Consider the following 17,532-nt stretch of genomic DNA (forward strand, 5'->3'; position numbering starts at 1 on the left):
TCTAAAATCCCAGTTACAACAAAAATAAATATTTTCTGCTTAATGGTGGAAAACAAGACAATTTCTTTACTAAAACTGCTTCTGATGAGTGGCTGGAAAAGGATTTTACAAAGAAGGCAATTAATGCATCCAAAATTCAGTCTGGTTTACTTACATTGTGTCTCACTAAAACATGTTTTTTAAAAGTTGTTAAACTGTGAAAAGCAAGTCTGAATCATGTTTAAACATATACTAACAGTGGTGCTGGATGGAGCTGTTCATGGACAGAATTTGTTCAGATAATTATTCATTACATGCTATCTCATGCTTACAATGACAGAAAAACCAAGAAAACATAAAGATAATTGAGAAAACATTTTGAACAGCAGTAAGTGATTAGAATGCTGTAATATATAACATCAAGAGGATTTAGAAAACATCCTCCTGAAGGATAGAGCAGGAATTCTCATTTACTCACAAACACATTAAGAGGGAACAACAACAGGATGCATATTCACTATACTAAGCAAGCAATGGCCATCTCAGGAGCAAGGTGACACTCCAAATGAGAAGCCTCAAAGCAGGCAGAAGAATAATTTTTGCTACAGGATGACCATAAATTAAAAAGCAATTGCAGGAGTAAAGAAGATCTTCCACCTGACTGGAATACATGTATCTAGAGCATAAATTATGAATTTGAATTATGGCTTCAAACTCTAAATCAATGGCACAGCCAGAAGTGTATGAATCAGATGCAATACAGAATAAGATATACAGAAATATAGAACTTTATCAAGTTGTGTGGAACAGTATCTCCAGTTTAGAGAAAATAACATAATTCAAACAACAAGAAGAAAAATAAACTGGGGGAGAAATCTACTGGAACATGGAACTTGGATAGATCCAAGGACTTCTGACAGATGCATATTTTCTTTGCAATTTCAAATAAATTGTAGTGCTTAAGAAACAACACTATTAATTAGAAGTGAGGGTGGTACTAATTAGAACCAGAGCTAAAGAAAATAAATCATAATGCTTGCTTAGCTGGGGTATCTGGGGGGGAAAAAAACCCCACCATCACTTAAGCTGTAAAGGCAAAATTTCCAGGTAGAAACAGCTCACCAGGGAAATCCCCTTTGCGGCTGCTTTGGCCAAACTCCTGAAGCTGTGCTTGCTGATTTATCTGCTCCTTCTGCAAATTTTCATACCAATGTGTGACTTCTGCTCGGAGATCAGCCACCTGATCACTAGGGTACATTTCTATGGTCATCTGAAAGAAAACAGGTGTTTTATTTTCCCAAGAGCACTATGGAATTCCTAACATTTCACAGGGTAGGGTCTGCCAGGAAAAGGAATTTTCACTCACCTTGTCAGGAAGTCCAGCTGGCTGACAGACAATCCTTAGAGGTAGCGACTGTTTGTCACTCAGGGCTTTCAAGTGACTGCTGATGCCAGTGCCTTCAATCTGCCACTGTCTCAGGTGATACGCAAACCTTAGGAAAAACATAGAAAAAGTGTTTTTGTCAAAGCCTATTTAACACAAATGTTTGCTAAACAATGAGAGAAAGACAAAACCTGCAAATAATTTCTGGGGTGTTTTTTTTTTTCAAAATAAGAGGAAGTTATGACATCCTCACTCTTTTTCTAATAAAATAACTTTAAAGAAGTTTCTCTGGTGAGGGATGGGGAAATATGAACCACATCCACACATTCATACAAGAACAAGGGCCCACTCTGGTAACTGTTTAAACTTTATTTATTACATTTCACAATTATTCCCTACTGGCTTTCCTTTACACAAAGAAACCATTCCTTAAATTAATATTAACTCTTAACACACTCATCATTATGGTAAGAGGAGTAGAAATAAATTCTGCATCCAAGTATGTCAACAGAGTTTTTTACCTTCTCCTGAAAGCCTCCAGGTGTGTTTTCAGCATTAAGAGCCCTCTTTCAATAATGGTCAGACTCGAATGAGAGTCTTGCTCCAGGTTACTCGAAGCTATCATCAGACTCTCCATACACTTGCTAATAAATTCCTGCTCTTTTTCCAGACCAGTTTTACCTGTAATACCAGTTCAAGTCAATTATATAGGCACAGCCTTGGAACAACACATTTTAACACTAAGAATAAAAAAAGAATAGTGCTAAGTATTCTTTAAAACACTTTAAACAGAAAAAAAAGATAAAAATTAAAGTTCATACCGTTGATGTAGTAAGAGTTGATGTACTGGATGGCTGCTCTACTGACATCACCAGACTGTGCCCTCAAAGCAATGCCCCAGAACTGGTCCATGCCACACAACTGTTTGACAAAAGGAAAAACACAGCAACAAAACACTGCCTCATTATTTTACTTTTTTCTGATCTGAGACATTCTTTTTGCCTCTTGACTCAATCACTAACAATATCTCATTTTCTCCACTGCTTGCACTGTCATCACTGCACACACCCAATTACTACAAAACTCAAGGTTTCTCAGAAACACTTTCAAAGTCTGAAACATGAGGAGAACTGGCTGAAATTCAAAATAGCCGATTTTCATTTTTGACAAAAAGAAATACTTTCAAATGAAGCTGTAAAATCACAACTATAATCAGTATTCATTGCAAGAAAAAGATATTGCCTCAAATTCAGAGAATATATTCTAAGTATAATTTCATTTATGAGGTAATTTCTCTGGATAAAAAACTTCTAAAGCACATAATACATAAATTGAGGCACATTTTACAACAGATTTCTAGTCAGAAATAAGTATGACTAATAGAATGTCACCTCACTCTTCTTCATTAGATAAGTAAATGTTACAAATCCATTCCTTGAACTCAACAGTAGATACATGTCAGTTATGTTAACAATATGATAAACTGGACAAAGAGATGCAGGCAACAGGTATCACTTTGTGGTTTTCTATCTCTGCCTTTAGAGACAAAATCCACACATGCCAGAGAGAAGAAAAGCAAGAGACAGAACTCAGGCTCACCTCGGAGTTGGAGCCACCATCATAAGCACTCGTAGCCAACCGAGCCAAATTACACAAATGCTGGAAGAGGTTTAGGCCAGTCATACTGATAGTTTCAGGTTTTAGTTGTGGCATCTAAACAAAATCAACGTGCTTTAGTATGCAAAAAAATTTCAGTGATGGAATAGAGAGCAATTACAGGGTATTTATTTCACTAGCACTGTTATTACTAATCACTGTTATTATTCACCATATTCAAATGTAGTAGAGCAAATAGAATTTGTTCTTGCAAAAGATCACACCCTGAATTTTAGACACAATGCAAAAAATCAACTATAATTGTCTTAAACAGTTCACCACTGATTTGAACAATGGAGAGGGGAAAAAAAAGTTATTTCAACATCAGCTGCTTAACTTATCAACAGCAAAAGAATTTGTTAGCATTCAAAAACCTTATACATTACAAAACTAGACAAAAACCCGTGTAACCTTGGGAAAGAACTAGACTACATTAATTATTGCACAATCTATCCATTTTGTAATGTCATCTGTCAAAATGGATGAATGGAACCCCTCGGAAAAAGCTCTGCATATTTGTCTTTTTGGTGTCTGTATTGCTGAGATGTATAGGCCTCTCCCAAAAACAAAAGTCCATTTTTCAGTCAGGTTAAGCTGTACAGCATAAAGCAAACTATAGTTTTGTGCAGGTTTTTTTTTTTTTCCTAATTGAAATAAAAGTGCTACACAGCTGTGGATACAACACAGGGGCTATTTGTAAAGAAACACTTGGGTAAATAGTAGTGTGAAAAGAACTCCCACTAATCCATTTCCCTCCTCTCTCCAAGCAGAGAAAAACGTCTGCATGACAAGTGGGGCCCTCCTGGGCTACTGAAGAGATGATTTCCATAGAAACAATTTTAAATCCACTAAATAGTGTTGATAGGAATGAAGCATCTCTATTGGAATTACAGGGTTGCAATTAACTCTCTACGTACCTTTTCCAAAAAGAGATGTTTGTAAGTCTCCATACCCATGGCATGCTGGTCTTTACTCCGTACTTGATTCAAGAACCAGTGTAGTGCATCATCATAACATTCAGAATCTTCTACTAAGCAGTGCCACAGGATGTCCACTTGTTCTAAACTCAACCCTACAATTAGGGAAGTATTTTTAACTACTCCTTTATAACACCAAATATTCCACAAAACCCAAGGATACACACAGAAAAATCAGAATATCTATGTCAGATCACAACACATAAATGTATTGTATGGTAACTTTGACTATCTGTAATGAGACCACTCAAATACCAATTGTAAAAAGTGTCATTTCTTTCTTCATAAAGAAAATTTATTTCTGACAGGATTAAAATTTAAGGAATTATTCCTTTTTGAAATACAGTACTTCAGTAAAAGATCTCTGGGAACATTATGGACACAAACCAAAGCCCATAAGCACATAATGTATTATCTTCCTTTAATAATTACTATTCTATTATTTAGAAAAACCAAAGCACAGAGAACATGAAAATTTGTTCTCACAAAACTGCAACAGAATTTGAATTCCAGTGTTGGTTCTGTGCTTTTGCCAGAAAATCTTCCTTCTTTTGAAACTGTCTCAGAGATTATTTTAAACTGCATGTTTAAAATACCGTATTAAGCTGACATGGATTACTAGGAAGTATTTTTGCTTACTCTGAGGTGCTTCTATAGTAAGATAACCTCAAATACTCACTGAAATGATCTGGAGATCCCAAAGTTGAAAACACACACGTCAAGAATTGAAGACGAACCTGAACTTCTGCGCTGTGGCTGTATCTAAATGTAAATTTGGATAAAAACAGAATTTTATTTGATTGTTTATTGTCATAATTCCTATCCTACTCAGACACATGCCTCTTAAAAGCATTAATAATTGTTTCTTACAAGTTTCTTTCTGAATTTCTAGTTCAGTGCATGGCCCAGGCTCCAGCTGCAGATGTTGCAAAACCACCCCAAGGAGCGGAATGACAATAGTTGTCACTAGATAAAATCCTTTTTTTGTTGGGATTTGAGAAGGGGAATGGGATTGGGCTTTCTGGCTTACAGTCCAATTCAAGTGCATTATTTTGTCACCTGGCAGGATCTACTTAATTCTTTTCCCCCAAACTTGTAAAATGCTGGTATTTCTACTCTGAATTTCCGATTCCAGATGATACATATTCTTCATAAAAATATTTTCATAACTTATATAAAAAGATTACCTTTATTTCTGTTTATACAGTAAAAGCTTGATGGTCAAAGGAGCAGAATAATTTATCATTTTACCTGAATTTAAAGGATCCCACCTTTCTAAGTAATTCCTCACTAAAGCAACATCTAATATAAAGGGTGAAGTTACATTTGAAGAAGCTAAATTGGACCCAAAAATAGCAACGTTTTTCAGATGTGGGTGCCCATATTGACTTTGACATCTGTCAAAACATGAACAGTCTCTTCCTTTGGGATTGGGGAGCTGGAAATTGTACTGCTTGTTTATATATACCTGATTTTAATCACACAGATTAGAAAGTGCAGCTGGATGTTTAAACAAAAAAATTACGCAAAGGCTAATGACAAATTTTAAAACTAAACCATTTGAATAGTGATATGAAATCACTTTAAATTAACTTGAATATCTAAACCTTCATCTTTTATTTGCACACAAATACTCAACATGATGTCTAACAAAAATGACAAGAGTTGGGATTTTTTTAAGAAAAAGGAGCTATTTAAAATGTTTTTACAGACCTTTGTCTCCCTAAACAGAAAATGTCCCTATAGAAAGTATTTACTTACAAGAACACATCAGAAGTAACAGAAGAGAGCAGAAATGTTTCAAACCATAAAATATCCAACGCTCCAAGTCAGCTGTGTACTTACAGTGCGTGTTTGTGTCGTCCCTCCCTGACTGCCTGGATGTAGTGTACCAAATTATCGAAGAAAAGTTTCATCATATTTAGTTCCTTTTCTGCCCACCTGTGGCAATTTAAAGGACAAAGTATTATGGTTTGCTTCAAAAGATCAGAAAAGCCACAGAAAGCAGACAGCTGTTATAGGAAAATGGCACACACATAACCCCAAAGTACACATTCAGTTTTCCATCTACCACAAATCCAGGAGCGTTTTCCAGTACTGTACCCTCTTCTTCCTTGCAATTCTTAAGGTTTCCTAATGTGATTTTCAGGCATAGGACTGACAGAACACTCCCTTTTGAGCCCATGAAAACTGTTCCTCATGGCCCTAATACAGAAAAAGTCTAACTCAGGACTGGGCATATGTTCAACTGTCATGTCAAAAAGGCCAAGAAAAGTTCCTCATAATCACTGTCACTTTCCCAGAAGTTCCGTCAGTCTGTTCTCTACAGTTACAGCAGGCAGTTGCATGGTTTGTTCTGCAAAGAAATGCTGTACTCCGTTTTATCTTCAACTTTCAAAGGTTTTAATACACCAAAGAGCCCCCTAAATGCCAGCACTGCTGGGACAGGGGCCTACTTACATTGTTATCCAATGTGTATCGTAGCTGCTCCCAAATTGTTGGAATGTTCCAAACAGCTTGGGAAGAAGACGAAGTGAAACTACTACAGATCTAAGGGAGAAAGAGAGAAACAATGACAACATGTGACTGCTACAAAACTGAAATAATTGATTTAAAAATTCCTTTGAGAAGCTCAGGTTCTGTGAGCAAACTGACTAAAGGAAAGCTCTGTAAATCATAGATCATAGGGTGATCTGGGCTGGAAGGGACTTCAAAAGTCTCCTCATTCCAGCCCCTGTCATGGGCTGGGACACTTTCCACTATCCCAGGTTGCTCAGAGCCCCACCCAGCCTGGCCTTGAACACTTCCAGGGATGGGGCATCCACAGCTTCTCTGGGCAGTCTGTGCCAGGGCCTCACTGCCCTCACAATAAACAATTTTCTCCTTGTATCTACTCTAAACCTACTCTCCATTTGAAGCCACTCCCCCTTGTCCTTTCACTCCAGGCCCTTGTAAAGAGTCTCTCTCCATGCTTCTTGCAGGCTCCCTTCAGGTAGAGGAAGGCCACAATTAGGTCACCCCAAAGTCTTCTTTTCTCCAGGCTGAAGAGTCCCAATTCTCTCACCCTTTCCTCACAGGAGAGGGGCTCCATCCCTCTAATCAACCTCTCTGGATGTGCTCCAACAGGTCCATGTCCTTCCCGTGCTTGTGCAATCTCCCATCAAGTCAACCAAGAAGTTTTCTGAACCTGAACTACACATACCTCAAATTCTTTACATGTAACTCCCTGGACACACAGATGAGATTAATCTCTCAGCATACTTGTAAGCTCATCTCACAAATGCAGTTCTCAGCAAAAAGGTAACACCACAACAAAGCAGGTGATGTCCAGCTATCAATTGTATCGTGAAAATAAATGCCACTTTGCCCAGTACAATCTCACAGCTTTAGCTGGTATTAAAACAAGTCATCTGAGGTCAAGCTGTTCCTTCCCCACAGAAATGAGACCCCATAAAAGACTTGGTGGAAAAGAACTTGTCTGTTCCTCAGCCACTTGTATGTAAAATCTAAATATTGAGTTCAAAATGCTTATGGCCAAGGCACCTGACCTTGCACTCGACTGACTGAGGTGCAGACCTGATTCTACCAAAGGCAGGAAGGCAAAAACCTCTGCAGAAGGGAGGACAGACAAATACAACAAAATGAGAAATTCAGGAAACCAAGACACAAAAAAAATGGAGCATCAGAAACATCCACAACACTTTGGAAACTATTTTTATTCTTTTGCTTTTGCCTAGTTTACGTTGTCTTCCTGTAAAATGAAATAACTATTACAGCCAACTTGGATTTCTGGTATGTTGCAGAAATAAAATACTTATAAAACAGACAATTTATGATTAAAGTTACCTGTTGTTTGCTAAATTTTCTAAGCAGCCTTCGATAAATCTCATTCGAATCTGTCTGTCAGTGAACCAGCACACTAAAGAACAGAGCAGCTTCTCTGCCTCATTTATTAACCCTTCAGAAAGATGAATCTACAGCAAGTAGAAAGAAAAGTCAATGAATACTATGTATTTATTTTCTTTTAAAAACCAGTGTTTTCAGGTATTCAACTTACTGCATCTTCATCCTGGACCAGATCCCACAGCAGGGTATTTCCTTTCTTACAAACATTATCCAAATTAATGTCCGTCACTGCATTGCTGTTATATTGATGTTTGTGAACTGCTGGTCCTGGACAAAATATAAAGAGCATTAGTGAGTAAACAGAAGGAACCATCTGAATTGAACATTACTCCCTAAGTGCACAAACAACAACACATTTTATTTGTTAACTTGGCTATTTCAAAGTGCAACGACACTGTAATTGCAGCCTTTTTCCACATATGGGTTCTTAAAAGACCATACAAGAAGCCAACAGGGCAGTTGGGCCAATATTTACACTGCTTTTGGCTAATGGCAAAGTGCAATTAAAAACAGCACTGAAGAACTGCAGATGCAATTGCTTTTTAATTTAATTCATACTGTAATTAAAATGTTTCTTAAGCCTTTCTGTAGTGCCGTGGTCCAAAGGGAGTTATCTCCATAACCACCCTGGCTGGAATGCAGGAAAGGAGCACATTTTAATAAATTCCCCTCCTGCTACAAGATTCCCTCCATCCAACTGAAAACCAGGAAAAACAAACACCATTTTTCCATGTGCTAAAGCATCAAAGTGCAGGATTTTAGAAACTCATCATGTTTTCATAAACACTGATAGACATTTTCCTTCCTCTCTGTGCCCACAGCTGGCACCATTCATTGATCTACTATTTGATACTATTTTCATGCAACAGCAAAGTCAAGTAGAAAATTCAGACTGCACATAGAACACTGTAATTATTTGCACATGCAAAACTAGGGGTGTCAAAAATAATCTGCACTGAAGGCCTCATGCTCAACCAGTAATTTGAATCTTCAGTTAGATGAGTAATATCTATGGAAAACATTGAAAAAAATATGCTGATTTATAGATTTATGAAGTTTTAATAGTTTATTCAACTCTGCAGTGGAGAAAAAAATCCCAATGTTCAATCTCAGGCTGAAATTACTATTATAAAAACTTCTTACTCAATTATTTCAGGGAAATACATAAACAGCACTGGGTTTGCTGTCTGCTGGATAAGAGCAAACTTGGCTCTTCCAGGCCAGTGAACAAAACCATGAACCCTTCATCAACTCTGCTCTCCATTATGTTTAAAAAGAGGGTAAAAGAGAAAATAAAGCTGCCAAAATAGCATATGGAAAGATGATATAATTCTTGAGAAGTGTTTTAGTAGCATCTTAAATTGCACCCTGAAGTAAACTAGAAGATTTGGCAGTGTAAGATGAAATAGCATCAAATGCCCTTTAGAGCAAGCTCCCAAAAGCATCAAGTCATATTTTAAGTCACTTTTCCAGAATTCTCTTCTCTAGAGCCCATTATGGTTAATTCATTTATAGGTTAATTTATGATGTCAAATGTACAAACTCACAGTAATATGCACCCACCAGAACAAAAACTGCAGAAGGTTTCAGAGAGGAAAATAGAAAGAAATCTTGCTTTCAGTACCACCTTTCTTTACACTTAAATAAGCTATTAGAAGACACACGTACTAGGTTCTTTTGTGCCTTTATTTGTTTTAATTTGCATTAAAAGCTCCAGAAGAAATGGGAAGGGGGGAGGGATTTAAAAAGATAAACACAACTAAACACAAATGAACGTTTCTGTGTTCACTAATGAACACAGATTCAAAAATCTATCTCTTGGAGAAATGTTAAGTTCTCAGCAGTCATCATGGCTTCTTAGAACAAATACAAAAAAATGGTTAAAATAATTTCATTATTTTATTTTAATTACTGGAGACTAATTCAGAATTACAAACTAAGTTTTTCAGGTTTTGTTTTATCACTCTTACCTTGACTCAGATGTTCATGATAGATAGAGGCCAGGTTAGGGAGGTGCTGCTGAAGATGAGATGTTAGCTCAGCATGGGAATTAATCTGTACAAGCTCTTCTTCGCAGCCAGACTCTTCCCCATCAAAATCTGCCATATTTTTCTCTGATTTTGCACTGACTTGAGAACTACTGCAGCTGACATCATCTGCACTAAGCATATCATCGACCATATGCCTGTAAAAGAAGTATATCAGAATGGACAATATCAAAGAGGAACTTGTTTAAAGCAGACTACAAGTGAGCAGACATCTCCCTAAAGCTAAAGTCAGGATGAATCATCTGTTTGAACAGCAGCCCTTGTATGAACTAGAAAAACAATTACAGATAAATAAACTGAAGGCCTCACTAGCATGATGACTGAGTTGGCTTCTTAATGTTAACTAAATGCAGCATTTTCCAAAACATTCTTAACATTTTCTTAAATGCTGTCTTATTTATTCAACAGCAAAACTTAAATGAAACCTTTAATCAGATGTCAACAAATCAGATTTCTGTGTAACTGTCTGTGATAGCATGATAAATGTCTGTGATAAATGATGTCATTTCTGCAGGACAAAATTATCCTGAGCTACAGCAAAATGTCCATACACCAATTTCTGCCCAAATGGAGGATTCTGCTACCACTTTTATTTCTGTTATGGAAGGAGCCAGAAGAAATGCCAAGCTACCTACCCATCATGGTGATGGTGGTGGTGGTGATGGTGGTGGTGGTGCTGTGGCCCAATGAACTGTCGACAGTTAAATAATTCATTCCCAATAGTTTCCCCGAGGAAGTCCCCTGTGTGAGTTATACAAGAATCTTGAGAGCCTTGTGAAATGTGAGCAGTGCTCATTTCCCCTGTCATGTCGTGCTCTGCATCCTCAGCATGAGAACAAGCATCGAGCATACGGATGCGATTGTCCACCGGCGGCACCGCATCCGTGTTAAAAACATGGTCCTTGCCCGCCCCGTTACTGGCGCCGCTCCTCTCCGGCGCCCCCTGGGCATCTCCCAGACAAATGCCCGCTTGTGATTCCAGTTTTCTGCCTCGTAGATCTGTGCTCCTACTGCTTTTCTGGGGGTTGTGACTCCTGTCTTCTTCCTCTTCATCCTCCTCCTCTTTGAGAGCCTCGATATCTGCGATGTCTTCCGACTGCACCTCGCTGCCAGGGCTCCCAGCGGACTGGCTGGCGTGACTAGAGTTGGCCTCGTTGCTGGATCCATCACTGTGGCCACTGCTGCTCCCAGGCCCACTGCTGCCATCCTCACCACTGTTGGCTGTCTCATCAGAGCTTCCTTGCATGGATTCCTGAAATTATTTTGGGGTTTTTTAAGATTGGTGGGAAAATAAAGGACCACTGGAAATACATAATTAATACCATCATCATCATTCAAACATCATTCTTCCTTTAGGAGGAAATGTGTCACATCTACAAGTTTCAATTCATTCTTTCTCAATTTGGTTGCTGATGACAAAATGCTCTGAGCAAGATTCATATTTAATAATTGATTTTTTGCATTACCTTGCTGCTAACAGGGTGTATGTGCAGACTTTGCACGTGCTAAGAGTCACAGTGCGACACAGAAACGACGTCTGGCAGTCCCTTACTAAGAGATTAACCTAACTGAAACACAATTTAAATGCAGGAATACATTTGTCTGAAGTGGTTTTGAAACAAGTACAGATTAAAATATCATTTAATAGCTAATAACAGGCAACTCAGTAACAGAATTCCCAGACTCAGACTCTCACTCATACCTCTGTGTCCGAAAGTCGCTGCTGGACATGTTTTGTTCTGTTAATCAGCTGCTCCTCCATTTCAATGTCACTGCCTCCACTCTGATGGGTGTCACTGTTGTCACTACTTTGAGGGCTTGCTGCTGGTGACCCTAATTCAAAACCACATTTCCCAGTTACTCTGTGACAGGTAATTACTGGAATGTAACAGCATTGCATAAATCTGCCTCAAATGTTGAGCATTCTTCCAGCAAACAGGGATATATAACTCAAACAATCTGTGTACCGAAACACTAATAATTTAATTTAGAACACTGAGCATTTTACTACAAAGTTTGTATTTCGATGTCTCTTCTTGCCACAGTTACACAAATTTCCTAGGTTCTACTCAAAATATCATTTCATTTGACTTCTCATAAAAACAGAACTTCAAATTTACTCTAATCCTGCTCAAATTCAAAAGCACTGTGGTATCAAATTGTGGTGTACAACTAAAACGATACTTACAAGGGGAAGGGGCTGCTCTTCTGAGCTCCTCTTCTTCTGAAGGAAAAAAGCAGAATGGAAAAATAAGTGACTAAAAATCGTTTTGTCAGCATATAGTTGTCCATAATTCACAAAAACCAGCAGTAGGAAGAGAAAGGGAAGCTACAGTAAAATGGCTTGGCAGCACCTTTAGTAATGACTGTGGGGAAAGACACAGTCAAGTAAAAAACAAAACAACCAAATCAGAAACAGCATGCAATACCAAAAACTAGGTAAAAAGCAGGTAAGCTTTTGTAAGATTTTATGTAGCTATTATGTTACAGATGTGCAGTAGAACAAGAATAGTTAACTGATGAGTTAGGGATCATCTTCTGAATTAAGAAGAAAAGAAGAAAGAAAAACACAGACTACTTTAGCTATACAAACAGAATGGATCTGAAACACAAAGCTTTCCAAATGCACTCACAGACTTTTAATGCTTTCATCTACAGCCTCAAGTTCTGCTGGAAAAATATGCCAGCATGACACTTTTGAAAAATACTTAAAGGAGAAAGTTCTATACCTGCTTTTTGTTCAAACTCAACAAGGAGACTATGAAAATTCCAAATTTAACTCCCAGATCTACCGGAAAACCACGCACCTTTTTTGTTTCCCATGGGCAGGTTGGTACTCAGTAAAGATGCAAAGGAGCTTTGCTTTGACAGCTGAGCCTTAGCTGCCAGTGCATTATTCCACAGGGCTTTTATCAGCATGGATGCCAAATACAAGGTCTGGAAAGAAAACCAGGGAAAAGTACCATTAAGCAGCAGGTTTTGGATATAAAGATCCACTGTTCATCTTTCTCTATGCCAATATTACAGCTCACCAAAATAAACTCATCAAAATAAACAAATCAACTAACTAATGTTGTGTGAAACACATTCTAACTTCAGACAGGAAGTTAAAATCTTCTGTCAGTGGTTATGAAGTCTTTGAAAATCTCTAAAGATTAGACTTCAAAAGCCAGAAAAGGTGTACTTGAAGAAACATGACAACTTTACTCATAGAGTTCTCCCTTTCTGCATTAGTGAATATTCCTTTTATTGCATTCCTTCAGGAAGACAAATCCATAATTATTGTTTAACATTCTCATTTACTTGCTTTTCTCATGACAGCGATTCTGTTGGCCTTGTCTTTACCTGTTCAGTGTGAGCACTGGGATGAAGAGTTGAGACAAGGTTAAGAAGGTGTCTAAGCGGGACAGGGTCCAAGTTTTTGATCAAAGAAGGAAACAAGTCGTGTATGTAACGACTGCAATGCTTCAGCTACAAGGTACAGACAGAGAAAGTAACAGGAACAGCAAAATAAACAAATCAATCAAATATTGCAGCAAATAAACATATTTGTACAAATTCTCAGGAAGCAGTTATTGAATGATTCCAAACTCCAGCAGATTTGCAATTCTGACTAAAGTTATTTTGACACTGTAAAGTCTGCAAATGTACCAATCAAATGTAACAGTTCCTTCCTTAGTTCTAGTTCTGAGAGATGAGGTGAAAAGAAGAACTGGAAGTTTGTTTTGTGTTTGAACTTAAATACAACTTCTAAAATATTCGTTTATACGGTAAATCTTGAGGGAAGCAGTATTTGCAATGATTACCTTATTAGCAGCGGTAAATACAAAGGAAGACTACTCAGGAAGAGACTGTGTGAGGATTATAAAGAATTCTTTTGTCTTTCCAGTAATGGATGTCAAAAAACACGGCAGTGTGTTCAGGTAACTACTCTATTTCCACATTAAAGTACCAGGGCTCCTGGATGATTCCTCTTTGGGTAAATGCTGCTTTTCAGAGTCACTTAAAAGAGTTTCATTATGTTTGTTAAGATGTTGTTATTCAAAAAATAAAATAATGGTTACAGGAAACTTCTAGAAAAAAATTCTTACACTGGTTACCACACATGCACCTCAAAAGAGGTTTTTTTAATTCTTCATTTATTTAATTTTGCCTTCCTGGCATGAAAATATCTGTGTCAGCAATTTACTATGTACAGGATAGTACAGTCCAACTTTCACAGGATTCACAGCAGAGTGAAATCACGTGGGTTCTATACAAGGAAGCATTTAAACATCTTGAGATAACTTCAACTTAGGGAAGATGAGTTTTTGTCTAAAAGTACATTTAAAAAGTGGAAAATACACTTTAAGGTCTTCTATTCTTTTAGTCTAAAGGTGTCGGGCTTCTAAACAACATTGGAGGTTTAAGCCTTTGACAGGAAGTAATCAGGATGTACTTAATTCTGATATCAAACATATTTTGAAAACGTCACTCTGCCAAAATGAACACTTAAACTGTAAAAGGATTATCAATATTAGGTAATTATATTATTCTTAAAGCAGTATAAAATGTATTAAAAAATCCAGAGGTCTAACACTGTGTGAGATGCTGTGTGGAAACATCAAGGAAGTGAAAATATTGTTCTAAAAATGTAGTGTGAAATAAGTAATTATTAATTACTCTAATACAGAAAAATGTTGGAGCAAATGCTGTTCCAATGAGCATTTACTAACATTCCAGCTGCATGTTTTAATGACAATGGACCACACTGGTTTCAGAATGTGCGTTCAGTACTACTTGATTGAAAGAAATTACAAAGAAATATTGAACACATTAAAAACCCTCTTTAAATTCTACCCTGTGTAACAGCGTGTTCCCTAGGCCTGCTCAGACCTATTGTATTCAAACCCCTAAATAAAAAATGTCACAACCTAAAATAACAAGCACAGCGATCCATTAAAAGTAGCACACAAATAAATCTTCCTGAAGGCAAAAAGCCTATCAGAGTTTCCAGCCTTAGCAAGCAAAAAATAAAATTTCAGTGCCTTCTATAGATTTTAACACCAGCAGAGGAGCACAGCTGTAAACTTCACTGCCACAATTTTCACCTGATTGTTCCCACCAGGAGTACCAGAAATGGAAGCCACAATACACAGGAGCAAGGCAATTTTGCACAATAGTAAAAATATTGCAACTACCCTCCAACTTTCATCCCCATTCTTGGTGAAAACACTGTCCTTGCTATGCAACTTCATTTTTTTCCTTTAAAAAAAAGTAGCCAGGGTGATTTTTTGCATCTAATAAATAACCCAGTAACTGTGGCAGTTACCTAACTTGACATTTTGGTCAGCAAAATCCTCAGGCAGCCAAGAAAACGCAAAAAAACTCAACTTTAGGAATGTGAAACAAAATCAACTTATTTTATATTGTTTTTCTTTTATCACTCCTGCAATTACAAAAATTTGATATATACCTGTGCTGCAGCCCAAATACAGTCTATATGTTGAGTACTAAGTCTCCCTTCAGCTGCAAGAAAATTCAGAATCACTTGGCACTGTTTGATGATCTGCAAAGTGAGAACACAGTGAGGAAAGATTTACTAGAACAACAAGTTAATGCTCCATGTTTATACCAAATTAACAGTAATTAAATACAAACCTCAATATGTAAATTTGGTCCAAAAATGTGCTCAACTACATTGTTGCTGATAAGCCAGTCTGCAAGTTCTTTTGCAATTGACCTGGAGATGAAATAAGAGTGGAAATATAAAATTATCTCCCTGTAATATTTACTCTGTGCTCTTCCCTAGCATAGCACATCCTGCAAGTTGATATCTGCAGTTGTAGTGAGGGCACAAAAACCTTCTGAACACAAACCATAGTCAATGTTCATTTCTCCAAGCAGGAAGCAAATGATTTCCATATTTCTTTTCTTTAACTGGAAGACTAAGGCCAAATATCAACATTTCCCCTCTGGATCATCAGCAAACATAACCAATCATTCTACTAATTTTATTAGTTAATGCTCAACAGACCACGTGCAAACAATTCCAAAGACCTCACAGGTAAGATTTTGACACTGCTATTTAATCCAAGTTTATAATGAAATTCCAAAGTACTGAAATGTAGCTAAAGGTGGGAGTGACAGAAATTATTTTCTAAAGAAGCCATGTACATAGTTTTAGATTCTCTTACACAAATGGCAACTCTCCCAAACCATGTTTGCCATGGTCATACTTACACACGTGCAGCACACAGATACTTCCAAATCCTCATTCTGCTTCATCCATAACCACAGGGAACTTACCCACTGCCATTCCATAAGCAAATATTCAAACTGACCAGGATAAGGAAACTGAATTTTCCAAAACAAAAGTTGAACTTCCAGAAAGCACTGCCCTGTCTGGAAAGCAGTGCATAAGCTCCTTTTTATTCCTTCTCTTCAAGCAAACGTTTGTTTACCCCCATTTTGGCACCAGAAGCAATTACAGGACATCAGAGTATTTAAAGCCCAGCCTTTGGTTTAAAAGGCCCTGGAATAACAGTGCTCTGTTTCACAGGGAGGAGAGGATGGAGGGAGGGGTGTCATAGAGGACTTGAGGAAGAGTTATTTTTACCACTTCTCTCCATGTCACATTTATGGTTACTATTAAAATCCAGGACTGCCGAATCTTTATCATGCTCAAGAAGGAAACAGGATTCTTTAGGTAAAAAGAGATTGCCAATGCAGGTTTTCCAAACAGGATTCACTATTCAGGGGCACGCTGCCAGTGCTTCGATTGTTTTGAACTGCCTGATCCTTGTGGTTGAACTCAAGGAGCAAAGTTCCTGTTACTCCACATCATTTCCATACTGTTCTCTTCTAATTCCAGGACATGGGAATCAAATATTCTCACATTGTTCAAAGATAATGTCCTGTAATTTAAGTCATTTAAGTAATAACTGGCTCACAAGGTACAGAAGTTTGCCAACAGTTATCATTTACAGCTTATCAATAAATTAGTTCTCACACTGTAAAGTTAGTTTGACAGGGGATCTGCTCAAAGAGGGATTGAAAAGATAAGCTACATCTGTTCCATGAATCCAAGATGTCCTTAACTTCCCACAGCCTCATTTCAAAACCAAACCAAAACCCAACTATCCCCAATACCCAGAAGATGCCCACCCAACCCAAACTTTGGCACATGCACGTTTCTGACTCTACCAGGGCTTGGATTTCTGTCTACCAAAGTCTGAAGAAAGACATTTCCTTTCTTCCTGGATCTGAATTTTTCAAGGTGCAGTTTTCAGAAGGAATCCTGGATAAACAAACACTGCCAGGCTCACTAGGCAATGCCAGTACGAAAGGACATATTCCTCATGGGGTCTCTTTATCCAAACACTCCTGCTCATGGCACAATATCCATTAGGCTTTGTAAGCAGTCGTATGTTGCATTTTAACCACTCCAAAGGAAAGAACAAAAGCTCTCCTCTGGAGTGAGTTCCCTCACATTTTATTAAATTACCATGGCAGTTCTGTCTCTAATTCACACCATGTTTCTTCTGAAAAACCACAGATAATTCTTTTGAAGGAATGCCTTTTTTAATGGATGTATTCTCAG

General features: G+C 37.6%; 1 protein-coding gene across 8 annotated transcripts in view; it reads right to left on the reverse strand.

The window, feature by feature from the left end:
• The window catches only part of USP34 (ubiquitin specific peptidase 34), a 112,375-nt gene that overhangs the window by 48,759 nt on the left and 46,084 nt on the right, over window positions 1-17,532 (reverse strand). For all 8 annotated transcript variants that reach the window (XM_039569383.1, XM_039569388.1, XM_039569389.1 and 5 more), the window contains exons 9-27: window positions 15,591-15,672; window positions 15,406-15,498; window positions 13,296-13,421; window positions 12,758-12,887; window positions 12,139-12,174; window positions 11,653-11,783; window positions 10,586-11,202; window positions 9,873-10,087; window positions 8,054-8,169; window positions 7,843-7,970; window positions 6,457-6,546; window positions 5,842-5,937; window positions 4,676-4,758; window positions 3,937-4,091; window positions 2,963-3,076; window positions 2,185-2,284; window positions 1,885-2,044; window positions 1,346-1,472; window positions 1,102-1,249 (exon numbers count right to left, since the gene is read on the reverse strand). In XM_039569383.1, coding sequence (XP_039425317.1) covers window positions 1,102-1,249; window positions 1,346-1,472; window positions 1,885-2,044; window positions 2,185-2,284; window positions 2,963-3,076; window positions 3,937-4,091; window positions 4,676-4,758; window positions 5,842-5,937; window positions 6,457-6,546; window positions 7,843-7,970; window positions 8,054-8,169; window positions 9,873-10,087; window positions 10,586-11,202; window positions 11,653-11,783; window positions 12,139-12,174; window positions 12,758-12,887; window positions 13,296-13,421; window positions 15,406-15,498; window positions 15,591-15,672 — 2,747 coding nt within the window. The remainder of the gene's footprint in view (window positions 1-1,101; window positions 1,250-1,345; window positions 1,473-1,884; window positions 2,045-2,184; window positions 2,285-2,962; window positions 3,077-3,936; window positions 4,092-4,675; window positions 4,759-5,841; window positions 5,938-6,456; window positions 6,547-7,842; window positions 7,971-8,053; window positions 8,170-9,872; window positions 10,088-10,585; window positions 11,203-11,652; window positions 11,784-12,138; window positions 12,175-12,757; window positions 12,888-13,295; window positions 13,422-15,405; window positions 15,499-15,590; window positions 15,673-17,532) is intronic.

This window comes from Corvus cornix, chromosome 3 (genome assembly GCF_000738735.6).
Source record: "Corvus cornix cornix isolate S_Up_H32 chromosome 3, ASM73873v5, whole genome shotgun sequence".
Taxonomy (NCBI): Eukaryota; Metazoa; Chordata; class Aves; order Passeriformes; family Corvidae; genus Corvus; species Corvus cornix.